The sequence below is a fragment of the Phocoena sinus genome, chromosome 9 (genome assembly GCF_008692025.1).
Source record: "Phocoena sinus isolate mPhoSin1 chromosome 9, mPhoSin1.pri, whole genome shotgun sequence".
Taxonomy (NCBI): Eukaryota; Metazoa; Chordata; class Mammalia; order Artiodactyla; family Phocoenidae; genus Phocoena; species Phocoena sinus.
The window spans coordinates 5,664,985-5,692,567 of record NC_045771.1 but is presented as its reverse complement, the minus strand read 5'-3'; the positions used below and the strand labels follow the sequence as shown (position 1 = coordinate 5,692,567).

General features: G+C 41.5%; 1 protein-coding gene across 6 annotated transcripts in view; it reads right to left on the bottom strand.

Annotated features, from left to right (window-relative positions):
- Window positions 1-587: 587 nt before the first annotated feature.
- Window positions 588-27,583, bottom strand: part of PRKAG2 (protein kinase AMP-activated non-catalytic subunit gamma 2) — a 280,396-nt gene continuing 253,400 nt past the window's right edge. For 5 of the 6 annotated variants that reach the window (XM_032642678.1, XM_032642677.1, XM_032642680.1 and 2 more), the window contains 10 exons: window positions 27,180-27,261; window positions 26,104-26,162; window positions 18,714-18,759; window positions 16,933-16,987; window positions 15,810-15,936; window positions 12,989-13,154; window positions 12,635-12,672; window positions 8,066-8,212; window positions 4,850-4,943; window positions 588-1,157 (listed from right to left, as the gene is read on the bottom strand). In XM_032642678.1, the coding sequence (XP_032498569.1) occupies window positions 1,126-1,157; window positions 4,850-4,943; window positions 8,066-8,212; window positions 12,635-12,672; window positions 12,989-13,154; window positions 15,810-15,936; window positions 16,933-16,987; window positions 18,714-18,759; window positions 26,104-26,162; window positions 27,180-27,261 (846 nt within the window). In that variant the 3' untranslated portion in view covers window positions 588-1,125. Of the gene's footprint in view, window positions 1,158-4,849; window positions 4,944-8,065; window positions 8,213-12,634; window positions 12,673-12,934; window positions 13,155-15,809; window positions 15,937-16,932; window positions 16,988-18,713; window positions 18,760-26,103; window positions 26,163-27,179; window positions 27,262-27,583 lie in introns of those variants that run through there. The other variant, XM_032642679.1, reaches the window with a different exon arrangement.

Here is a 27,583-nt window from a genome sequence, read left to right as displayed (position 1 = left end):
TTTATTTTAATTTTTCAATCTGCAAAAAAACCCCCCAAAACAAAAAACCAAACTATACTCATATATATATATACACACACACACACACACACACACACACACACACACACACACATATATGTATATCTATATATATAGTGTCAACATTTTCAGAGCACTTACATTAGGAAACATTGTGTTTCTCCTCACCATATGACAATACTGTATATGCCACAGTAAAATTTACAAAACAATCGCATCAGCAATCACACAAACGTCATGATTTTCATGTCAAAACACAAGAAAAAATAGACATCTTCCCGGCACTTTGTTTGCAGCCCCACAGAGAGGTTCCCACAAATGCTGTTAGAAACTTCAGCTTTTAAAACCTAACAGTGGCTATTAGAGAAGTCGTATCCTTTCCAGATCAAACTTAATGAGAATTTCGCCCTTTTAAAATAGCAACCAATGGTTTATTAATGGGTACGAAGTTTACCCACCAAAAGATGTGTAAAAAATTGCATGAAAGTAAAAATAAATAAAGCTGTTGTAAATCAGCCTTGTTTACACTACAGTTCAGAACAGAACACTAACACATAAAACCATCATTAAAGTTTTATAAAGTAATTATTTATATTCAAATTACAGCTATTCAACAAATCTAATGAAAACAAACTGATTTGGTAAAGGTTCAGACGTTCACACTCCAGCAGTGTCAGTTCACAAGGACGCTCCAGCTGCGATGGGCAGTAGTGATGACATATCGCTGTTCTGACATAAGGCACTAGATCTCAATATGCCACACACTCGCCTTATGTCATATTACCTGTTAGATACCAGTGAATTCTTTAAAATGAAAAATAATAGAAATTCAGGACACAGTGCACTTTAATGACATACAGCATCTGAAATCTTTCAGACAACGGTCTGAAAAGAGTCTTTTAATGCAAGCTCGCATCTTCAAACACAAAATCTTTCTTTTTTATGCTTAGTTTCAACATCACTGGAAAAAACACCCATCACTAAACCCTGATACACATTCTCAGCCATTGGACTCTGTTCTATCGCGGTCAGTGTTCATGAGGCAAAGCGTGACCCAGCATCTTTGTTCAAGTTCTCCTGCAAGGGCTCCTCCACTCACGGTTGTCATTCGGTTTCTGTCTCCTTCTGCTTGGCACCTATTAGGAGATAGGAAAGGAAAGTTTCAAAGCCATATAAAAATACGTTGCAGCTGTGCATGTCCTATATGGGCGCAGTGGTGGTTCTCTGCCTGGTGGCACCTACCCGCACCTGCAGAGCCTTAGGAGACGTGGGGAATGAGCAGGTGAGCTCCAGGCTCCCCATCCCCACCTGCCATCAGTGCAGCACGCTTTTAATCCATTTTGCATATCGTAATTCTAGAACTCTTTTTTTTTTTTTTTTTTCCCCCTTCTGGCCATGCCACAAGGCTTGAGGGATCTTAGTTCCCGGACCAGAGATTGAACTTGGGCCACGGCAGTGAAAGCGCGAAGTCCTAACCACTGGACCATCAGGGAATTCCCTGCGTATCATAATTCTAAATATGCAAGGTTTAATTTGGGAAAGAAGAGGGTTCTACTGCTAAAAGTTTTTAAAAGAAATATGTATTTAAGTTCTAGCGAAGGTGCAAAGTATTTCTGTTGTACATACTTATAAAAACGTAAAAGCATTAAGCATGCTTACAGTAACTGCACGTAAAACCTACTCTCACCTTGCCAGGATATTCTGAAATGGGTTGGGAGGTGGAGCTGCCATTTTTTTCGTTACAACAGATTCTGTATTTTCTCATCAGACACTAGAAGACACTCAACTTTGAAAGAGATCAACACTCTATAAAAATAAGGGGCTAAAATTGTAGCTGCTGCCATCAGGCTGTTTACTCACGAGCTGCACATGTGGATACTTAGGTTTGTCTGGATAGTCTGAATTAGGCTGGACAGTGAACTACTGCTAAAAACTTTTTAAAAAAGAGAAGATGTTATTATATCAAATCAGTATCCTTAATGGGGAATTGTGTCCATTTTCTGGTGAAAAGAATAACCACCGGTACCTTTTATTCACATAATAGCGGATTCTTTTAAAAAGCATCTCTTACTGATTATTCCATAAACATCCACTCAGCAGGGCTTGTCCAGGTATGGGGCTTGTCCCGGGTATGGGGCTTGTCCAGGTATGGGGCTTGTCCCGGGTATGGGGTCTGACGGTGCACAGCGTTCACACACGGCTGTGGTTTCAACCAGAGTATCTCTGGAGGGCCACTAGGCCTGTGTCAGTGCTGCTCATCCTATAGCTGAAGGGAGGGACGGAGGCTGCACAGGTGAGCAGCAAGCTGGCCCACACTCACACAGCTCCGAGGGGACAGCGGGGTTGGGCTGCCCAGGCTGGACCTCTAGTCTGATGCTCGCACCACACAGTCACCCGAGTATGCTAGCGTCTGATCTGATGGAGGCGCTCCCTCTCTTCCAAGACAGCGCCGCTCCCGGTAATCCGGTTATTAGGAATACAGGGGATTTTCCTAAATGAACAGCGTTATACACACCGTGCTACAAAGAATTCTAATTCGACTGTCCCTGTCTTTACAATATTTATTTCTGTGGTAACAAACATTCCAAATCCAGCTGTGGAACAGGTTTCCTCCTTGCATTTTCATTAATGCTGACTTGCATTAATAATTTAGAATTTTTGAAATATCAAATTTGGATGGAAATTTAAACTCATCCAGGCGAACCTTCTCATTCTTATGGTTTGTGACACCAAGACATAGAGAGGATAAAGAATTGCTTACTCTGAATTGGTAATCACAAAGAATCTTGGCCACGGGGACAGAAGCGAGTTGACATTTGGCCTGACTCAGCCTGGCAAGCTGTGTGCCTTGGCCCAGGGCCAGCTGACTAGAAAAGGGGCGTCTTTTTCTGAAGGTGCCAAGTTACGTCCCTGTGGGGACGAGCCTGCCTGGAGATGAGTCCTTTTCCTAACATGCACAGAGGAGCTGCACAGCTGACCCTTGAACAACACTGGGGCGCTACACACAACTTATCCTTTGTATCCACGATTCCCCTCCATATCCGCAGTTCGGTGTCTGTGGATTCAACCAACCGTGGACTGTGTAGCACTGCAGTATCTACTATTGAAAAAAGTTCACGTATAAGTGGACCCATGTTGTTCAAGGGTCAACTGTATATAAATGCAATCACACTCTTTGCATTGGTCCTGCTTCCTTGCTCTGTTTCGTCTGTGGGGTTCAACCACCGTCCGATACAGCTATGTGTGTTCACCATCAATGCATTCCACTAATGGACAGAATGCAGTCTGTCCGTTCTTCTGCTCAAAGATATTTGGGTTATTTCCAGTTTGAGGTTATTACAAGTAATGCTGTGAACAGTCTCACATCTTTTAGTCCTTTTCTCATGACTACAGAGATTATCATGAGCCATAAAAAAACGAAAAATGAAATCCTGCCATTTCTGAGAACATGGATGGATCTTTCACTTATTTCTAAGTGAAATAAATCAAGACAGAGAAAGAGAAATACCATATGGTTTCATTCATATGTGGAATCTAAAAAGACCCAAGCCAAAACTGATGAACAAAGACAACAGAAGAACATGGAGAACACAACAGTGGTTACCAGAAGGAAAGGGGGTGGGGGTGGCTGCAGTGGGTGAGAGGCTCAGCTGTATGGTGGTGGATGATAGCTGGTCTTGGGGGGTGATCACTCTGTAGTGTGCACACACGTTGAACTCGAATGCTGTACTAAAACTTATGTAATGATTAAAAAGAGGTTACCATGACTGTCAGGTTCTCACGTATCTGACATTTGAAAATGACTGCAACAAGCCCCGTGTCTAGAGTTTCTGACTCAGCAGACATGGGCTGGGCCGCACCTGTGCGTTTCTAACAATGTCCAGCTGCTGCTCCTCTACAGCCTGCTGGGAGTCACCGCCCCCCGGAATCACGCCCCTGCCCTTTTCACTTAATCAGTGCGATCTGTTTCTCGCTGGTGATGGGGATTCCTTTTCGGGTGGGTATCTCCAGGCTATAAAAACTAGTCTTAGCCAGTGTGATTGATTTCTGAACTAAAGAAAAATCAATACCCTAGTAAAGGCACATTTTAATGTTTAACTTCTAAGAGTTCAAAGGGCACATGGTTTAGTCTCCTGTCTTGGCCTTGTTCTGTGAGGCCTGAGGCTGGGTTGTCTGTACTTCGTGTGGGTGGGGAGGGGAAGTGGAGGGCTGGTGGTTTTAGGACCCCTCCAGCCATTAAACAATTAAACTGTGTGACACAGGAGAAACACCAAAGGCCCCTCCCTCCCCCTGCCTCACGGGCTCCCTGACTGTGACCTGAGGGTTTGCTTAGAGTTAATCTGGCAGAAAATGAGTTTAGTCACCGATGTTTGGCAGTTAACGTAATTTCCATACACTATTAATGGAAAAAAGTTTGCATAGGTCAAACTTTTGTATACTCACTACTAGTAAGCTTTTTTTTCTTTTTGAAGGGTAGATGGTTTCAATACTTAGGTCCCAAAGAATTTCCCTCCTGATTTCCAGTTAGTAGCCCTAAACATAAAGCAAAACTGAGGAGGTCTTCACTTTTTAATGGGCAAGGTTATGACGATCATGGCAATGAATCCTCGATTACTTAAGCACTTCTGGGTGTCGACAGGATGCTCTTAAGTCAGAATACTTTCTATAAGCTTTTCAAAACCACAGAGAAAATGAAAATGGTTTACAAAGTACTGCACAGAAAGGTGAGGCTGGCAGGTGGGCGAGGGAGGGCTTGCTGCCCCGCATCCCCGCCCCTGCCCCGGCTCCCTGCGCACTTACAGTAAAGGTCAGACACTGGCATTTATACCTGCAGGGGTGAGTATCAGGGCTTGCAGAATATCCGACAGGGAAATAATACCCACGATACTGTCTGTTTCGTTTACTACCACCAGCCGATGGACCTGCAAACAAGAGGAAAGGAGGCCACGTGTGAAAGTTGAAATAAGTAAAGGTTTAAAATGGACGTTAGAAAAAAAGTCTTTCATGTGCTATACAATGAACAGATCCCACAAATGAGAGAAAGTAACAGTGCACAAAGCCATGCAGTGGTCTTGGCTCTGTTAAAATGCAATGCTGATTTGCTTGACTACTTTTAAGAAAAAGTAGCCAGATATGTCCTGCTGAGTTTTCTATTTTCAAAATATTAATATATGAAAGATAAATTCAAAGCATGAAGTATCACAGTAGCTGCTTCATGTGGCTCTAATCTTTAAAACGGTTTTTTTTTTTTTTTTTTTTTTTTTTTTTTTTTTTTTTTTTTTTTTTTTTTTGCGCTATGCGGGCCTCTCACTGTTTGCGGAGCACAGGCTCCGGACGCGCAGGCTCAGCAGCCATGGCTCACGGGCCAGCCACTCCGCGGCATGTGGGATCTTCCCGGACCGGGGCACGAACCCGTGTCCCCTGCATCGGCAGGCGGACTCTCAACCACTGCGCCACCAGGGAAGCCCTAAAACGGTTTTTTAATGTTTAAAAGTTGTATCTCGGTTTCTGTTAACTATCAGATAACTGTTTTTACCTGGGAGAGAAGTCCAAATAAGCAGTGAAACTAAATAAAAGGTCACTGCTCTTAGATTATATTTTCCCTTTTCTCTATGAAGTTCATATATTAAGAATAACAGTCAGAGAATGATCAACTATAATAAAGTGAAATAAATTACATTCACATCTTCTTTTCTACTTGAAAGTCTCTTATAAGTGAGTGGACAATGTTCTGAGGTATTACTACAGCAAAGTGTCCTTAAAACAGGAAAGGAGGGAGAGAGCATCACGCTTCTCTGATTTAAAAGCTTTAGAATTTAGGCTTGAGGCAACCACATGCCAGTCGGTTACCCTGGAGATCCTCTTCTCCACACTGAACAGTTAAAACCCGCCGGTACAGAATGGGCGGCACAGGAGGGAGATGGGAGGAGCGGGGAAATCACTTTTATAGTTTGTCTCTAATGATACTGTGCCGGTGATGCTTCTGACATCATAGCTTCTTTTAGGTTAAAAGAGAAAAAAATCACTTTGTCATCTTTCTCATGCTAATCAACATAAATTTCTTTTAAAAGCTTCTCTAGAAAAAGTTATGTTCTTCAATAACCCTGTGATATAACACAATTATCTTATTAACTTTAATCATAAGTTGATTTACATCTAGGGCCAGAGAATGCTATATATTCTATACTAGACATATTTTGTTGTTAACATTTAATAATGATAAATAACTATCTTTTGGACTACTAAAGGTCAAGGGGAAACCATTTCACTTAGAATTAGTTCTGCCAGACAGAAATGACCACCAAAAATATTATCATCTGTTGCTGAGTCTAAACTTACGAATGTTTCTTTTCTAAAAGCTAGTGTGGTATTTGTCATATAAATAAACCAAATCATCGCTGATACTGTATACCCTTCTCCTAACAAAATATGTTGAAGCTGGGAATTCCCTGGCGGTCCACTGGTTAGGATTCTGTGCTTTCACTGCTGAGGGCCTGGGTTCAGTCCCTGGTTGGGGAACTAAGATCCCACAAGCTGCTCAGTGCAGCCAAAAATATACTATATATATAAAATATGTGCGTATATATATGTGTGTGTATATATATGTGTGTGCGTGTATGTATGTGTGTATACATGTGTATATATGTGTGTGTATATGTGTATGTGTGCATATATACGTGTGTGCATATGTGTGTGTGCATGTGTGTATATATGTGTATGTATGGTGTATATGTGTATGTATGTGTGCGTATATATATGTATGTGTATATATATGTGTATGTGAGTATATATGTGTGTGTGCGTATATATGTGTATGTGGGTGCATATATGTGTGTGTATGTGTATACGTGTGTGTGTGTGTGTGTATATATATATATATATATATATATATATATATATATATATATATACACACACACACACACAAACATGTTGAAGCTAAAAACTGGTTTGTCCCCCAACTAGGAGTCATAGGGTGAAAAAAATTAATGACGAAAAAAGTCAAGGTGGGTAACTTGAGAAAACTTTAATTACACCTGTATTTCCCTCAATGACCTATTTTCATATTAAAGTTTGCGCTGCTCACCAGATGGACTTGCAGGACAAGCCAATCACTTTCTTCTCCCACCTGACAGTAGCACATGCTCAAACAGGGGTCTTGGGAACACGAAGGCGTGCTGGCGTTCTCCCAGAAACAGCCGTGTTAATACTGAGGTGCGAGTCTTTCTAGTCTCTTTTCTATGCACGTGCACACATGTTAACACAAAGCATCACACTATATATAGTAACTGGCCTTTCTCTTAGCGAGATACTGTTTTTCCATATCAACAGTATTCTCCTTTAACATGATTTTTAATTGTTATAAAGGATTCCATCAGATGGATGTGGTCCATTGTCCTTAAAATTAGGGAGGAATGTCTTACCTATTTCTGCTTATGATCTTCAAAAGGCATATACAAAAGAACAATAAAAACCTTAGATGTATTCCTAAGTCAATTAGAACCCTCTGGAAAACTAGTAATGGATGTTAAATTCAAGTAGAAAAAGACTTCGTGTTGAGACTAGTGAAACAGGGTAAAAGCCATGGCAGCTGAAGCTTGGGGAGTCAGCTCTGCTGAGGACGGAGCAGGGTGTTTAACTTAAAAAAAAAAAAAGATCAGAATACATTTTATTGACTTACTTGTTAAGACCGCATAATTACACATTTTTAGCTTGAAATTCATCAATACTCGAATGAAATTTAAAGCTCTTGGGACTTCTGTTTTCTCAAGTATGTTTTAAAACGATGAAAGTATCTTTATTTGATTCAGCTATGATGTCAGGACTTATAAATTAAATTCAATTTAGTGAACATTCACAGATGACCTACTATGTGCCAAGACATGTGCTAGGTTCTGGAGCAGGGAGACTGTGTCACAGGACTGGACTGGAAGGCTGCCTCACGGGCTGGTCCTGTGACTCATTATTCCTGGGGCACTGTTTCCTAGTTAGGTGCTCATGGCAGATGGGGAGGTGGGGAGAGACCCGGATGCAGCCACTTTACCTCGGCTCTCACTATTCTGTCCACGATGGTCTCCAGTACTTCCAGCTTACTGCACTTCACTACGCCTTCGAAATACTGTGACCGGTGCTGTAGGGCCTGGGTCACTGTGATGTCTAGGTTGTTGTATGTTTTTTCAGCAGCAAGGTTCTATAATAAAGTAACAGTGAGTTATATCCTTCATTTCAATTCACATTTAATGACCAAAGTTAGTTCAAAGCAGCTTGTTGTTTAAAAACATGAATGTTTATCATAACTTAGTACCACTGTACCAGCTTATGACATGCCATCAGTACTGTTATTTCATCATCTTATCAATAATCATTTAAAGCTTATAAGGTGTACCTTTATTATGAAGCAACCGTTTAAAACGGTTAAATTCTGACTGTATGTCCTACAGAAGATTCCCCTATCCTTACCCTATAGGGTTCTTTTTTTTTTTAATTGAAGTATAGTTGATTTACAATGTAGTGTTAGTTGCTGGTGTACAGCAAAGTGACTTATTTATATATATATTTTTTCATTATAGGTTACTATAAGATATTGAATATAGTTCCCTGTGCTATACAGTAGGGCCTTGTTGTTTATTTTATATACAGTAGTTTGTATCTGTTAGTCCTAAACTCCTAACTTATCCCCCCACTTTTACCCTATGTTCCCTGAATGAACAGTGCTTTGAGAGGTGGAGTAACACCTGCAAAGGGTGAGAAGTCCCCAGGGCTAGGGAACAAGGCTTTTGCTAGAAAGACTTTGCGGGGGGTGATCACGGAGTGGCTGCTCAAGGTTCTGATTAACCTTACAGGGTCCCACCCAACCAAATTCCAATAAGCCTATTTTTTTGGTGTCTGTTATGTTAAATAGAATAAGATGAAACAAAAGGGTCTGAGACAGCTACAAAAGAATACTTAATGCTATGGTCAATATTAAGGCAAAAAAACGGTATGCAGGTTTGGGGCTATCAATGTTTCCGTTCCCTTTCTTAGAAATAATGTAAAACTCTAAGGAAATGAATTTAAATGAATGGGGGAAAAGTATCGAGTGGAAGGATGTAGGACCAAAATCAATCTAGTAAATTTAAACCAGGGAATAAAAAACAGAACTTTACATAATGTTATTAAATACATTTGCTGTCCTCTTCAGAACAGCTGTTCCCAATTAGCAAGTAGTGGGATGTGGGTGACCAGGAATCTACCTGTGCACTAAGCACATGCCTGTTGGCAGAATGAATCAATGCCTCTGGTATAGAAACATGACTATTTAACACATACACATGCTGTAGTAACGGATAAGTGACTCACGTACTGAAAAGACAAAGAATTATAAAATGCTACTAATATGGAAAGGTACAGTCTCCCAGGACTGACCCAGGAAGAGTCAGAAAATATGAACAGACCAATCACAAGCACTGAAATTGAAACTGTAATTAAAAAACCACAAACAAAAGGCCAGGACCTGATGGCTTCACAGGTGAATTCTATCAGGCATTTAGAAAACAGCTAACACCTATCCTTCGGAAACTGTTCCAGAAAACTGCAGAGGAAGGAAAACTCCCAAACTCATTCTATGAGGCCACCATCACCCTAATACCAAAACCAGACAAAGATACCACTAAAAAAGAAAATTGCCGGCTAGTATCACTGATGAACATAGAAGCAAAACTCCTCAACAAAATACTAGCAATTTGAATCCAACAATACATTAAAAGGATCATACACCATGATCAAGGATTTCTCAGAATCCACAAATCAATCAGTGTGATACACCATATCAACAAATTGAAGAATAAAAACCTATGATCATCTCAATAGATGCAGAAAAAGCTTTTGACAAAATTTAACACCGATTTATGATAAAAACTCTCCAGAAAGTGGGCATAGAGGGAACCTACCTCAACATAGTAAAGGCCATATATGACAAACCTACAGGTAGCATCATACTCAAGGGTGAAAAGCTGAAAGCATTTCCTCTAAGATCAGCTGAAAGCATTTCCTCTAAGATCAGGAACAAGACAAGGATGCCCACTCTCACCACTTTTATTCAACACAGTTTTGGAAGTCCTAGCTACGGCAGAGAAGAAGAAATAAAAGGAATCCAAATCACTGTTGGCAGATGACATGATAGTATACACAGAAAATTCTAAAGATGCTACCAGAAAACTATAAAGCTCATCAATGAATTTGGTAAAGTTGCAGGCTACAAAATTAATACACAGACACCTGCTGCATTTCTACACACTAACAATGAAAGATCAGAAAGAGAAATTCAAGAAACAATCCCATTTACCACTGCATCAAAAAGAATAAAATACCTAGGAATAAACCTACCTAAGGAGACAAAAGACCTGTACTCCAAAAACTATAAGATGCCGATGAAAGAAACTGGAGAAGACAAACAGATGGAAAGATATACCATGTTCTTGGAATGGAATAAATATTGTCAAAATGACTATACTACCCAAGGCAGTCTACAGATTCAGTGCAATCCCTATCAAATTACCAATGGAATTTTTCACAGAACTGGAACAAAAAAAATCTTAAAATTTGTATGGAGACACGAAAGACCCCAAATAGCCAAAGCAATCTTGAGAAAGAAAAACGGAGCTGGAGAAATCAGGCTCCCTGACTTCAGACTATACTACAAAGCTGTAGTCATCAAAACAGTATGGTAGTGGCACAAAAACAGAACTGTAGATCAATAGAACAGGATAGAAAGCCCAGAAATGAACCCACACACCTATGGTTAATTAACCTACGACAAAGGAGGCAAGACTATACAGTGGTGGAAAGGCAGTCTCTTCAACAAATGGTACTGGGAAAACTGGATAGTTACATGTAAAAAAAATGAAATTAGATCATTCTTTAACACCATACACAGAAATAAGCTCAAAATGGATTAAAAACCTAAATGTGAGACCAGACACTATAAAACTCTTAGAGGAAAACATAGGCAGAACACTGACATAAATCGCAGCAATATCTTTTCCCATCCGTCTCCCAGAATAATGGAAATAAAAGCAAAAATAAACAAATGGGACCTAATTAAACTCAAGCTTTTGCACAGCAAAGGAAACCATAAAACGAAAAGACAACCCACAGATTGAAAGAAAATATTTTCAAATGATGAGACTGACAAGGGATTTAGTCTCCAAACTTTACAAACAGCTCGTGTGGCTTAATATCAAAACAAACAACCCAATCAAAAAATGGGCATAAGGGGCTTCCCTGGTGACGCAGTGGTTGAGAGTCCACCTGCCGATGCAGGGGACATGGGTTCATGCCCCGGTCCGGGAAGACCCCACATGCCACGGAGCGGCTGGGCCCATGAGCCATGGCCGCTGAGCCTGCACGTCCGGAGCCTGTGCTCCGCAACAGGAGAGGCCACAACAGTGAGAGGCCTGCGTACCGCAAAAAAAAAAAAAAAAAGGGCATAAGACCCACATAGACATTTTTCCAAGGAAGACATACGGATGGCAAAGAGGCACATGAAAAGATGGTCACCATCGCTAATGATCAGAGAAATACAAATCAAAACTACAGTGAGGTATCACCTCACACCAGTCAGAATGGCCATCATCCAAAAATCCACAAACAGTAAATGCTGGAGAGGGTGTGGAGAGAAGGGAACCCTCCTACACTGTTGGTGGGAATGTAAATTGGTGCGGCCACTATGGAGAACAGTATGGAGGGTCCTTAAAAAACTAAAAATAGAGCTACCATACAACCCTGCAATCCCACTCCTGGGCATATATCCGGAGAAAAACATGGTCCAAAAGGATACATGCACCCCAATATTCATTGCAGCACTGTTTACAATCGCCAAGACACGGAAGCAACCTAAATGTCCATCGACAGAAGATGTGGTATACATATATACAGTGGAGTACTACTCAGCCATGAAAAGAAATGAAATAATACCATTTGCAGCAACACGGATGGACCTAGAGATTGTCATGCTGAGTGAAGTAAGTCAGACAGAGAATGAGAAATATCGGATGATATCGCTTATATGGGGAATCTAAAAAGAAATGATACAAATGAATGTATTTTCAAAACAGAAACGGAGCCAACAGACTTAGAGAATGAACTTATGGTTACGGGGCAGGGGCAAGATGGAGGGAAGGGATAGTTAGGGATTTGGGGATTGACAAGTACACACTGTTATATTTGAAAAGGATAACCAACAAGGACCTACTGTATAGCAGAGGGAACTCTGCTCAATGTTCTGTGGCAGCCTGGATGGGAGGGGAGTCTGGGGGAGAATGGACACATGTATATGTATGGCCGAGCCACTTTGCTGTGCACCTGAAGCTGTCACAACATTGTTAATCGGCTATATTCCAACATAAAATAAAACGTTAAAAAAATAAAATGCTACTAATATGTTATTCACTGCTAAACCAATGAATATTAAAAGTACAGTTACTGTTGGGGAGTCTATGGAATTCTCTGATAAGGTCCTCATCCTCAAAGAAGCTAGGAATTATTAAAATAGGAAAAGTCACAAAAAACAGACTGATGAATATGCTTTAAATGCATTCTAGATGACAGGTTTAACAAAATTAAAAATACTTACAATTACATCAAATTTGGAATAAATATCTACAACTTTTCCTAAAAATAAAAATGTATGTTAGAATAATGTCTTAGAAACAAAAAACAGCATTTAATATCAATCTTAACTAGATATTTACTAACAATTAAATACTGTTAAACAAAATAAACTTGACTATTTTAAAAGGGACATGATATCACATCTTAATGGAAAATGTGAAAATAAGCCAGTATAAAATTCTTATTCTCCTGAGTACCCCTTGGTCTAAGTTTTCATTTCCCCACTTATCTGATATGCCAGGTCATTTAACAATAGTTTTACCCTAAGGAGATAAACCGTTGTTTCTGTTCAACTGGTACGGCCCAGCACACAGACCTGACTCGTCCACAACAGGCAAGGCTGACACTCGTCTTTCCACGAAGACGTTCAAGGCTTTAATGATGGGAGTGTCTGGGTGTATGAAGGCGATGTTGTGGTAGGTCCCGATTCCGAGTGCACCCAGGTTCTGCTTCATGAAAGCAGGCTTTGGCATATCAGACATCTAGACAGGAAGACGGGCACAGATGCTCTAGAGCCAGAGCAGACCTTTTCAGTGTTCACATGTCCACATTCGATGAAAAACTACGTGCAACAAATTAGTCTTTTCTAACAATCCACCCGGAAATCTGAATTAACATGAAAATGTTACATACGAGAACTGTGTCTTCTGTTCAAACCAGCTTATATGTTTATGCTTATATTTAACTACGTAGTAAAAATACTGCAAAGCACTAACACTGTAACATTTTCTCCTTCTCTTCACCCACTGGAAAACCGGACAGGAGGGAACAACAGGTCTATTTGGAAATTAAGACCCATCAGCCACTGAGAATCTTCTTAAATTATTCATGTTAAATTCATTGTCCTGCTGTCATCATTAGGTAATGTTTATTAAGAACCCACACATTTCCAAACCCAAAGCGTCTGATGGTGGCTGTCTGAGCTGCTACGCTAGTTCCCACACCATCCCACCTCTACGTCCTGAATTCTCCATTGGAGGACTCCAATTTTTGTCTACTAGGAACAAGAACAAGCCAACTGAACAGAATTAAAAGAACATTTAAAAGTTAACTTTTCACGGGCTGTCTTAAAGGAGGAGGGCGAAGTCAGAAGAGAGAAGTCTAGGATCATGTTTGACTAAAACAAAATAAGGTCTATGGTTTCAAAAATCCACCTTTTATAAAGGGTACAGTTGATTCCATCCTCCTGGTGTACCTTATAATTATCAGGAAAAGATGAACAATTAGAAGAAACAAAATGTTCAAGTCAAAGAGTTCATCAATATTCAAATCATGAGAATCCTAGAAATTTAGAGAGAAAAAAAGAAAGACCTATTAGGTCATCTAGCCCATCTCGATGCAGGATAAACCCCTGTTCCATCTGCACACTTAGGCTGACTGTCAAACGTCTCTAAGGGCAACGCTACTTTTTCTCGGAACATGATCTCAAGGCAGTAAAAATCAGGTTCTGGGGTTTATTTAAAATTCTTCATTTTTATCGGGAAATCCCTAGCTGAATATTCTAACAGCATGATTCTAATTACCATATTGGCCCAAATATAAGGCAGTACTGGCAGAGGCCACCTCCTCTACTTGCTGTAGAGGAGAAGATGCCAAAGGCCTGTCTCAGGCTGTGCCTCCCCGTCGGCAGCGCGGCCACGGAAATGCTAAGGGCCTCCGGGTGCCGTCGGCCCTGTGAGCCAGGCGCCCTGAGCCCGAGGATCTAAGACGCCTCTGGACACGGATGGACGGAGCTGTTAGAGGGAGGGCTGCTCCACCACCACCACCACCACCACCGGCAACCGTGGCAAAGCTACGCAACCTTGCTGAATGTTATCGCTTCCAAATCAGATGAATAAAAATACCTACCTGAGAGGGTGGTGGCTAGGATTAGATTTATCATGTGAAGTGCCTGACACAGCGTAATGCGTGACAGTGTTTAGCTCCTCTCGTGATTAGTACTGTTTTAAAATGGCGACTCTAAGGGGTACGCGGGCTAAGGGCCTGGTACAGCCCCGCCCTGGGTCCTGGGTCCTGTTAAAGCTCAGTGCCAAGGCGACTGCATGCGTTCAGCCCATGGCAGACAGGAAGTCTGACCAACAATGTCCCCGCCTCCTTAATTCTTCTTCCCTAGACTGCCTCTTTACCAAACTTCATGCTTTTTTGTAAATCACTCTTCTCCTTCCTACATTCTTTCTTAGTGTTTATTTAAACATGATGACTGTTACATTTACACAGACGATTAAAATATAGGGCTGGTTTGATGGACAAGGCATTTCTCCCCATCACTTAAATCCTCTGCGGTGCTGTCGGAGCAGCCTGGGCTCCTTCACGCCACACTAGAATGCTGCTTTATTTCCTAATTTGAAGCTGTGGAGAAGACAGGAAAGCTAACTTGACGTAGATTTTTAATGTCTACTAAATTCTTTTAAAAAAAATGATTCTTAATATGATCTCTTCTGAACTATGAATGAGGCCCCTTACTGGTTCTAGTTGACCAAATTACTTATAACCTCAACTTCAGTGCATGTAATTAAAAGGAAAAAATTGAAGCCCTCCTGTGAACACTCCGGCCCTTCTGAGCCTCTTTTTAATACTGCCGACCGAAGAGGTTCTGAGTTTTGGACGATTATGAAGCCATCTCATTTCCGATGCAATTGAGAAAACCTACAGACAATATAGCCCTGATTTGGACCAACATGGTATTCTGTTGTCAAAATTTTATTTGCTTTGGGCTTTTCTGTCACTGCTGCAGTAAATAATAAGACCATCCTGGGGCCAGGACTTCTGAGCATGTCCCCAACCATGACAGCAGTAAAGCATCATAAGGCAGTCTGGCTCAAGCTATCTTGGGCAAGCAGTTCCTTAATCAGACTGACTCGCGAACTGCTTTGCTTCTCCTCAATTTAGGTGATAAAATATTCTCACTTAAATAGAGAATTCCAAGTGTTTTTATTTGCACTGAAAGGTGATTACTTTTTAACTGGAATCAACTTTGAGAATGTACAGTTCAAATAGTAGTGAGTTGAGAAACTGAAGTTTAGAAACGGAGACCTCAAAACTAACGGTTTCTTCTATGAGGGTAACAGGAGCCAATTTACTTGAAGTAAATTAAAGTAGATGCAGCTATGTCTTTAGAAACACTAAAAACTACTTACAAAAAGCTGGAGGAACTTGAGGATTCTTTTGTGGGTAAGTATATAAAGTGCATTCCCACTGATAGGGTCAATAACTGGCAATCTGTGGATTTTATTTTTGATCAACGAGTGTACAGCATCGAAGAGGCTGCGGGAAAAGCCATTACAGTTGTTAGGAGGCTTTAAAGAAGAATTAGAAAACTTTGGACCACCCCTGCTTTAAACGTACTTTGTGTCTTTAAATTACAATATTAAAAGGTTGACTGACCTAAAACAGCGTTCTAGAAAAGTTTTAAACTGGAGATCTCAGCAAAAGTTTCGATTTTCCGTAATCTGTTAATGAGCCTCAAATCCAAGTGTGGACTATAAAAATCTCTAGGAGAGCAGTTTTTTAATAGCAGGTTTGACGCTTTTATTTGAGAAATGACAGAAGCTAACCCCTCGGGAAGCTAATGGACGACCCTGGCAACAGAGGGCACTGTGGCCGGGGCCCCCTGCACTGGCCGCTTCTGTGCTCAGCCTGCCCACTGCTGGCTGCTCCAGCTTCTCCTGTGACTGCCGACAAGGAGGTGTGCTGGGTGGAGCTGTTTTTTAGGACTTGGAAATAAAATAATAAAAATCAATATTCCACTTTTTCTCACTAGTGCACTAGTTTTAAGAATGCTTTTATTTCTGAAAATGTATCTGAGCTGTCCCAGAAGGCTTGGGTCAACACTTGTGGGCAGCCCCATCCTCTGACCACCTCTGGACCAGTGCCTAAGGAGACTGATTTTTCAACTTCAGTGCACGTTGGGACCCCTGGGGGAGTTGTTTTAATGCACATTCCGGGGCACTAAAACCGTCCAAAGACTGACTGGGAGAAGAGCCCAGAAATCTGCAGCTTTAATGAGCTCCCTGGTGGGTTTCTGCTGCAGGTGATCTGGACTTTCAAACTGCTCAGTATGACCATCTTCCTAGTTCATTCTCAGTCCTTTGGACCAACAAATGGCTGTGATTTCTACTGTCTCTTAAGTTTACTGAATTTAATAGTAAGGAGGCTGGCTCCTATCTAGATTAAAAAAAAAAATCTATCACCCATGGTAACAAAACAGATGAATCTGAATGAATGGAATGTTTTCAAAGGGGAAAAACTTGACAAGTTTACCTTGCGTCTGGAGATATATTCACTAAAGGCTTAAATGTTTCTTGTAAATAAAGCTCTGTATTTATAGAAAGAAAATATGTAATTAGTAACATATTTGCTGTTTGTAATTATTACATAAATTAAAATACCCTTCAATTTACAGGTAATAATTAGAAGGATTAAAAACCCAAATCGAATTAATTTACTGAACACTATTGTGTTACTTATAGTTGTGGCCGTTATTAAACAACTTCCAAACTGTTTCAGGATTTTGCCTTTGTGGAAAAGTTAAGTATTTAAAACCAGTATTACAATAGATGTTGTAAGAATCAGAAGAAAAGTCAAGAAATCTGATAAAAGAGCAATACCAGCAGAGGTCACTAGAATGTTACCAAGTCACTATCACCCTCAACAAAGGAAGACTATGAAATCCTTTAAAACTAATTTTCACAAGTTAAAAGGTAAAAGTTACAACAAACTTTGTTCTTTAAATGTTCTTAAGTTTTATTTTCCACACCAAAGCTTGATTTACTGTATCTGGAGATCTTTCTAGTATGCAGACATTGTCTTTGTAAAGATAAACTGTAATTTGCTTTACTGAGGTTTCTACACAGAAGGCATTCAAGAAAATCTCGACATTATTATTATTATTACTACCAAATACCATGTAATATCAAAATGTAAATACACTTAAACCTTGGTCTGACATTACTTATACAACAGAATTTATTACAAAGTATCTGTCTTGGTGTTAAAAAATATATATTCACTGCATAATAGGCAGTGCTAAAATGTGGATCCCATGTTGACTTACTTTGTTTGGTCTGACTTGATAAAGCTATCATCAATCAAATACGTCGTTCAATGAAACCTCTAAATCATATGGGATTAAAGGAGGCCCAGTTCTCTTTAGAGCATCCTAACGGATGTTCAGATCTCGCAGCCAGTCACAGGGGTGCTTGTCACACCAAGCAGATAACGGGAGCACAAAGCTAAACCTCAGGTTTAAATGAAAAACTTCCTTGAGTTGAGTTGGCCCCTCAGTTTCTAATGCAGGCTTCTCCCCGAACACCCCCCAGAGGCTTCTTCCTCAGGGATCCCCATCACAGGCTCCCGTCGAGGATATCCTTACTGACTGGTCCTTTGCCCCCTCTGCTCTGTACCAACCCAGCAGGACGGGTCTCATTGAGACTGAACAATTTCACAATCATGAAATTACAATTTAAAAAATGGCTCCATTTCAGAAAAGGGTATTGTGATTATAAAGGGTGAATTTCAGTGCTGCAAACGAAAGCAAGCAATCTTGAAGTTATTTTCGTGTGATTTTATCCAAATCATCTAGTTTAAGTTTCACTTGTTCTACTTGTCTCCATAATTTGTAAAGAAATAATCATAATGTAAAGAAATAATGATTGAATTTAAATAGGAACAGATCCTTGCTTTTGTTAATTTCAGGCATTCCTTTGGTGCATTTTCCATACAAAGGCAAAGATTTGGAAGGTAATACTTAGAGGTGAATGGTGGCTCCACTGGGGGCCAGAGACTCGGGCACTAGTTACTATATCCCATCTGTATCCCAGCCTTAGTCTAAAGACTTGTTATAGGTTCTCTATACATGTGTACTAAACAGAATGGGTAATATTTAGAGTAGTATATGGCATACTATCAAAATTAATATAGAAAGAAATGTCTTAATGTAGTCAGTTACTAAGCAGAGGACCTGTGAAATTAAAATATTTTATACATATGTAGAACATCTTTGTCCTCATATTAAAAGGTTTTTAACACTCAACAGTGCTTACCCCTCCATGTTTCAATCTTATGTTCCTCTAATTCATAAATCTGTACCTAGAAATAAGAAAAACTCTTATTTACAGATGTTAACACACACAACATAAGGGAAAAAAAAGAAATTACTATTTCATAACTACTGCTGAGTCCCATAATTCAGCAGATGGAAACAATCAAGATAATTCAGAAATATTAGAAATATAAATGAGAGACAAAAAGTGCTCTACCTTTCTTTGAAGACAAATGCTTTATAAATTTAAAACATAAACCAACAATATTTTCATTAATTTAATTTGAAAATTTCTGATACACTTAAATTTTAGAACCCCCCCCCCCCCCCACACACACACACACGCACATATACACACATTCCTTCTTTCTGAGGATACATAAGATTTTTAGCATGTCTGATTTTAAAAGGGCAGTTGGTTAAATCATGTGCTAATTAAGTTGCTGGATCAGGTTATGCCTGGACCACATGGGCGTCTTCACAAAGGTAGAGAGGGCGTTGAGTCTGGAGAGCCTGGAGGCTGGGCAGTGGGTACAGCACTTAGTCACCTGGAGTCGTCAAGCACTCACATCACTGCATCTTGGCTGCCGCTTTTGGTCAAAGTACTTAAGGTCTCTGAATCTGTTTCCCTTCCTAAACAGCTGGAGAGAAGGCCCTCCACATTCAGCTTGTGAGGACCACGTGTTCTGTGAGCCTGAGGCGGAGGGCCTCCCCACCTGCTGCAGCCTCCACTGCAGCTCAGCTTAAGAAAGTCACTCTGCCTCCTGCAGCGTTGCGCTGGGACTCCTGGGGGCCCTGCAGTAGGAAAACCTGGCCTCTTCTTGAAGCTTCTTGAAGCTTAAAATCCACTTGGCAACATTAAGACAGTCCTATACTGAAATGCCACCAACAACTGGCAAGAAACCACCAACAAGAAGGCGTACATATCAGAGCACACGCTAAAAGGCTTATTTAGTGCAGGGATGCAGGGAGAGTAGGGATGAGCAGAGGTCAGAGGTCAGGCAAGGAAAACTTCAGGAGGCAGATTTCAGCCAGGCTCTGCATGATGTATGGACTTTACATAAAAGAAGATAAACTCGTAAGGGCCTGGAGAGGAAAAGGACTTCCTCATGTTCCCGAAACACAGAAAGGAGACGGTGCTGGGGGACAGGAGCAAGGAGTCTGGGGACTAATGACCCGAGGTGGGCTCCGTGTCTGGGAGAGAAAGCCAGGCCAGCGCTGATGGGTTTAAGCTGTGGGACGACGTGACAGCACCAGAGCCAGATGCAAAACCGAGTGTCAGGACAGTTAGGTCTCGAATGGTGACTGTGGGAGTGTAGGGGCAACTGAAAGGAAGAACCAAAAGGTTTAGAGAATAATAAAACAGGGGAATAGAGACGAATGACTAAGTAAGAACCTGCGCCCCCCCCCCCCCCCCCCCCCATTTTGATGCCAGGTGACTGAACAACATCCACGACAGAGAAAAAGCCTAACTGAGGAAGATGAGGCTCTGGTTTTCACAGTTGAAAGCAGAACAATCCTGGTCTACGTCTCACTTAGGCGGTTCTGAGGTGATGCCCGTGCTCTGCCTGCACACCCCCCTCGGAGCTTTAGCTACGGTCACCAGCATGGCCATGACTCAGCTAACACGGGGGTCCCATAGGAACTGGGGGTGTTCGGCGCTGGCAGGGTGGGAGGGGGTGTGTGTGTGTAAGGTACAAACATGAGGAAGATACAGTCTCCACCTCAAAGAACTACCTAACAAGAAAGAACCTCAGACACCCCTATGACAGCCTTTCTCGACCTTGGCACTACTGACATTTTAGGCTGGATGCTTCTGTTGTAGGGCCGTCCTGTGCACTGTAGGACATTTAGCAGCATCCCTGGCCTCTGCCCACTAGATGCCAGTAGAACTGCCCCACCCTTCCCCCAGCTATGATAAAAAATGTCTCTAGATGTTGTCAAATGTCCCCTGGGAGGCAACATCACTCCCAGCTGAGAAACACTGCCCTGCAACTAATCAGAATACAGTATGAAAAGTGCTGTGTGGGTAGTTAATGGGGGCGCTGAAATAGTGACTAATTCTGCTCCAGGAAGATGGCACAGGGCTCTCCATCCCTGAGGCGGTTCTCCAGGAGGATTCTGAAAGACCTGAATTTCAACTGCAAGGACCAAGGACCTGAGGGAGAACGTGCACGTGGAGGAAGTGGACTCAGATTTCCAAAGAAGAGAAGCTGCAGGGAGACGAGCAGAAGGGTCAGGAGGAAGAAAAGAGAGAACCGAGTGGGCAGGGCACGAGAGGAGAAACAAGAAGTGCCACCACGGCAGGCTCTTGTAGGTGGCGGGGAAGAAGCAACCACCGCTCAAGCACAGAATTTAATAATTAAAAAAAATGGTAGGGCTTCCCTGGTGGTGCAGTGGTTGAGAGTCCACCTGCCGATGCAGGGGACACGGGTCCGGGTCCGGGAAGATCCCACATGCCGCGGAGCAGCTGGGCCCATGAGCCATGGCCGCTGAACCTGCGCGTCTGGAGCCTGTGCTCCGCAACGGGAGAGGCTACAACAGTGAGAGGTCCGCATACCGCAAAAAAAGAAAGCCCTGAGCCAGAAAGAAATGGTGCCTTACACAGAGGAGACGAGGATGGGGATTTCTTCCGACTTCTTATCAGAAGCTCTGGGAGGCCAGAAGACAATGAAATTACATCCATAAAGTGTTAAAGAAAAAAACCCCCAAAACCAAACAACAGCTAACTCAATCTCTATAAAACAGCAAAACTCTCCTTCAAAAATCAAGATAAAAAAAAAAAATCAAGATGAAATAATGACATTGTCAGACAAACAGAAACTGTGATAATTCATCACCAATGTGGACCACAAAAAAATGCTGGTGGGAGTTCTCCAGATGAAATGACAACAGACGGTGACTCTGTAGATCCACAGAGAAGAACAAGAAATGGTACCTATGTGGGTAAATATAAAAAGCTAATCTCTTCCCTTTTACCCTTCGTTTTGTTTAAAACAAAAACGATAGGGGTGGATTAAATGGAACTATATTTTCCATATAATTCCGACACTAACTCTCAATAGACTGTGGTAAGTTAAAAATGATACTGAAACCCAGTCAGCAACCACACAATGACAACAACAAAACAGTGAAAAGGGTGTGGTTCAAGTATCAACAGGGCTCTATCAGCCCTGACGGCAGAGATGGGACCACTGAGCCGCTGAAAACAACTAGAAAATGGGAAAAAATACGTGGAACCGTTTTCAGACATCAGACGACACGCGAGGCAGGGCCGTTGTCCCCGAGAGAAGGGAAGCAGGCTGAGCCCTGTGACCGCCACGTCCCTCTTGAGAGGCACTTTGTGGACTGTGGTGCAGGCAGCTGACCCCAAGTGGAGCAGGTCTCAGTGAGCTGAGGAGGTAGAAATCAAAGTCTGGGCCGACTGAGCCGGATGGAACCTGAAGGACAGACTACCAAACAAGGTGGAGCTGTCCAGAAAGAGCAAAGAAGGCTGCGCAGACACTGCCTGGAGGCCCCGACTGAACACCAAGCCGGGCATGCATGGGGTGAGAAGGCATCTGCCTTCTCACCAGGCAGAGTGAAAAGTCCTTGCTGAACAACCAGGGAAATCCATGGAGATCCCAGAAGTACTAGTAGAACTGAACCAGCCAGAGTAACGCTTAACACCCCAACAGAGCTTCAAAACAGCCTCGAAATAAGCACGTGAAAAGGTACTCAACAGCACTAGCCATCAGGGACAAGCAAACCGAAATAACAGTGAGCTACCAATTCACATCCACTAGAATGGCTATCGTCAAAAAGAGAGACAGTGACAAGGGTCAGCGAGGACGTGGAGAAACTGGCACCCTGACACACTGCTGGTGGGAATGTAAAATGATGCAGCTGCTGTGGACAAGTCCGGCAGTTCCTCAAACAGTTACACACAGATTACAATGTGACCCATAAATGCTACTCCAGGTCTACACCCAAGAGAAATGAAAACATATACCCGCATAAGCTCCTGGACATACGTGACTGTTCACAGCAGCATCATTCACAACAGCCCAACAGTGGAAACCATTCCGTGTCCATCAACTGATCAATAAGTAAAATGCGGTATGGCCATACAATGGAATATTATTTGGCAATAAAAAGAAATGAAGTACCGATATATGCTACAACATGGAGGAGCCCTGAAAACACTATGTTCCGTGAAAGAAGCCAGTCACGGAGGACCACATATGGTGTGATTCCATTTACATGAGTTGTCCAGTACAGGCAAATCTACAGAGACAAAGTAGATTAGTGGTTGCCTAGGGCTGGCGGTGATGGTGGACTGGTGGCGTGTCACAGCTAAAGGTGTGAAGTTTCTTTTTCGGGTAATGAGAATGTTCCGAAATTGACTGTAGTGATGGCTGCACAACTCTGAATATACTAAAAGCCACTGAATTGTATACACTAAATGGGTGAAATATAGGATATATGAACTGTATCTCAATAAAAGCTTTTTTTAAAAAGGACCTGCAAGTAATTTAACTGCCCGCCCAAACAAACTCCAACTCTTGAAAGGAAGGCAGTACAGATATTCAACCACATAACATTAACAATGTCCAGCATCCACTAGAAATTACTGCATTTGCAAGAAGCAGGAAAATGTAACCCATAACAGGAGAAAAACCACCCTTTAGAATCAGACCCAGAATAGAGGTGAAGGAAAGAGCATCTGATACACACACACACACACACACACACACACACACACACACACACACATATCTCAGATATGTAACAACTGATATATAACATGTTCAAGGATTTAAAGGAAAACATGAACACAGTAAGGAGAGAAATGGAAAATATAAAGCAGAACCAAATGGAACTTCTAGGACAGAAAATACACTATCTGAAAGGAAAAATATAGTAGGTGAGGTATTGTGGAGAAAATAACAGTGGAAATGAAGACACAGAAATAAAATATATCTGAAATGAAGCACCGAGAGGAAACAATACTGGGAAAACCCCTACAAAACAACAGTCTCAGTTGAGTGAGTAGAATCCTAGAAAGTGGGGGAGGGGACAGAAAAATACTTGAAGAAACAGTATCTAAGAGAATGGAGAAAAAGAATATGATAATCTCAATAGCTACAGACAAAGCATGTGACACAATTCAACATGCATTCATGAGAAACACTCTTGGCCAACCTGGAAAAGAACAAACGTCCTCAACATGATAAAGGGCATCTATGAAAAAACTACCACTAACACCATAAGTAACAGTGAAATACTGAATGCTTTCCCTCTAAGATGGGACACAAGGGAAGGAGGTCCGCTTTCCTGATGTCAACATTCTACTGGAGGTCTTAGCCAACGAAATAAAGCAAGAAAAGGAAATATCGCGTGTCCACAGATTGCAAAACCCGGTATTGTTAAGATGCCAACTCCTTCCCAAACTGCTCTACGGACTGCCTCCCAATAACATCAGCAGGCATTTTTTTGTTTATTAATAGTTATCAAGAGACTATTGTATTGGCATAGAGACAGACAAGTAGAACAACAGGACAGAACAGAGCCCAGCAACAGACCCACATTTAAGGCAGTAAAACAATTCTATGACAAAAAGAAAGTCTTTTCAATAAATGGGGTGGGTACAACTGACTGTATCTGCAGATAACATTATTACGTACCCAGAAAAATCCTAACAAATGTACAAAAAGACTACTAGAATAAGTGAATCTTACAAGATGAAAGGTTAATATATAAAAATCAATTGTGTTTTTATATAGTAGTGATAAATTATTTAAAATGAAATAAGCCATAGCTTTCACAATAGCACTTTTCTGTTTATAATTAGAAAATGAGGTATAATATGGAGGAAACAAAATGTATCCTCAAGTATTAAGAAAAACTTTGGACTATATATTTAGATATAACTGCTCTTTAGAAATTCTGATTTAATTAACTACTGCTGAGATCTATTATATGGGGTTTAGCTGCATTTTATTCAAATGTAGCCACTTATTAATCATATTTGTGCTGATTCTGCCAGCCCAAAAGCAGAGATATGACCATTATAAGGAAAACCAATATTCAGCTGCATTTGGCAGTATTTAAGAAATCAGGTGTGGGGCTTCCCTGGTGGCGCAGTGGTTGAGAGTCCGCCTGCCGATGCAGGGGACATGGGTTCGTGCCCTGGTCCAGGAAGATCCCACATGCCGCGGAGCGGCTGGGCCCGTGAGCCATGGCCGCTGAGCCTGCGTGTCCAGAGCCTGTGCTCCGCGACAGGAGAGGCCACAACAGTGAGAGGCCCGCGTACCGCAGAAAAAAAAAAAAAGAAATCAGGTATGTCATGTGAAATAAATATGGAACACTTATGAAGTCTTTGGTAAAACTTCCTTCTAAGAGTATGTCTTAAGCAGAAGCTTATTTTTCCATTTTGTGTAGGAATTTAATTATTGGGCAATACTGACCATTACATGTAAAAACAGTATTAACTGGATTGCTTTTTACCTATTAGATACCCAAAACAGTACTAGATAAAGAAAGTATACAATTCTGTCCTTCCCCAACCTTGCCAAAAAAAACAAAAAAAAACAAAAAACAAAACAAAACAAAACCAACTCAAAAACAACAACAAAAACCAAAACCAAACACCAAACAAGCTGGTAGAATCACAGAAATCAGTGTTAGATAAAGGCCATATGTAGTTTTCAAACTATGCTCTTATACAACAGTTGGACCAGGAACCAGGGATCTGCCACTAAAATTAGCTAGTAGCAGTCTTTTCTTAAGTGGCAGAAAAATGTCAAAATTGAATTTCTCCAATTTTAATTTTTACTTTAGAAGCACACAGTCCGTGTATTTCTTTTATAAAATTTCAGGGGTAACTGCATAAGGCCCGGGAGTCAGGCCTGTGTTGTTCTCATCTCCACCGTGGGCTTCACTGGGCACAGCCACCCCTGGTCTGGAAGGGTGCGAGGGGCCTCCTTCGTTCACGGGTCCAGGCAGATCTCAACACTACGGCATGCCCATAATGCCGTTAAAGAGCAGAAATTTAATGGAATGTATAGACCATCCAGGCAATAAATAAGCACACAGAATCCCACTAACCTGAGGACTCCTGAAAGCGGAATAAAGAGGCTATTGGCTTTTATACTTCCTGAGACTACCTTCTTAAGCTCCAAATATCAGACTGATTTACACTGAGGTTTCCTGCACATTATGTATACTTGGAAAAATCAACCACCGGCACCACCAAGCCGGTACCAAAAAAGAAAAACACAAAATCTTAAAACACACACACACACACACACACACACACACACACACACACACACACACACACACACACAGCTCTAAATACGTACAGAGAAATAGCTCCACTTACTTGACATAGGATTTCTGGCACTTACCATGGGTGACTTATAGTATCTATGAAGTATATTAATGAAATCTGTAATTGTTAGCATTCCTGGAAGAAAGAATTATATATTAAATGTAAAACTATGAAAACATTATTAAAGAAAGGTTTCAGATGATGAGCAAACCTGGAGTATTTATTTACTGGACAGCCTTAAAGACTACCAGCACGGCTTAATATATTATTTAAAACTGTTAATCTGTTAATTATCTACACCACACTAAGATATACAAATTTAGCTGAAATTAAACCTGATAGTAATTAATGGAATTAATCACAGTAGTTGGCAATTCACCAAGACAAAACTTTCTGAATGTTGATTAAACATCACAAAAGACTTGTGGCTACATGTAAATAATTTAGGATACTTTAAAATAAGATAAAGTATCCCATAAGCTCTAGAAACATGACACTTTTGGTAGCACTTGGATTGTTTTCTGAGAATCCTCCTAAAAACAGCGCCATTTACGAAGGGCCCACTGTGTGCCGGACACCAGGACTACAGAGATGAAGGCGTGAACCTCTCCCCTGAGGCAGCTGCAGCACGAGGGGCGGCGGACACCGAGTGCCATTTCAGAATGATGCGATGCCTCCTAAGAGGGACGACACCCACTGTCCACTGTGATTGATTCATAAGATGAGAAAATTATGGAGCTTAGATACTGTGAGTTACGTGGTATTTTTAATAGCGTAACAACGCTTTATCAAAGGTACCAATCACGTTTCCATCGATTCATCTGCTGTGTCAGAAAAGTGCTCACCAGGGAGGGAGCGGGGATGGCCCGCGGCAGGACCGCAAGCGGGGGGACCGACAGGGAGGGGTCGGGCCTCAGCCTTGGGACCAGGGGACCGGCAAGGGCACCGAGGAGGCTTCAGAGCCAAAACGGCGCTGAATCCAAAGAAACTCCACACAGGTACATAAATGTTTTGAATTCACTCGCAGTCCCACCGCACAGGATGTAAAAGCAAGGCTGTCCTTCGATTGGTCACATGTCTACTAGGCCGCACTCCAAACAAACACTTCTTGAGCTAACTCAGGCTTTCAGATCCCCGGCCCGTGCCGCTTACCTACAAAACTTTGTCTTTTACTCTCCCACAGAGGCGCTGCTCGGACACCGTTGGCTACTAGGGCAAAGAAGGCCTTTTTAACCTAAGACCAATGAGAGAGACAACACGCATTTTTAGTCTATATATATGCAGAGAGAAAAATACCTTCCACTGAAACACTCAACCAAATCTTACCAGTTAAAAATAACTGAATTTATTAACATCAGCAATATGCTTTTGTATTATATTGAAAGGTATATAGGGATTGGAGATTATTTTTTCAAACTGAAACAATGCAGTCAGAGAGACTTTATGTAATTAAAACCACACAGAAGAATTAAACTTCAAAGGTTTGTTTTTTTCGGGCCACGCCACACAGCGGGCTCTTACTTCCCCAACCGGGGACTGAACCCGGGCCCTCGGCA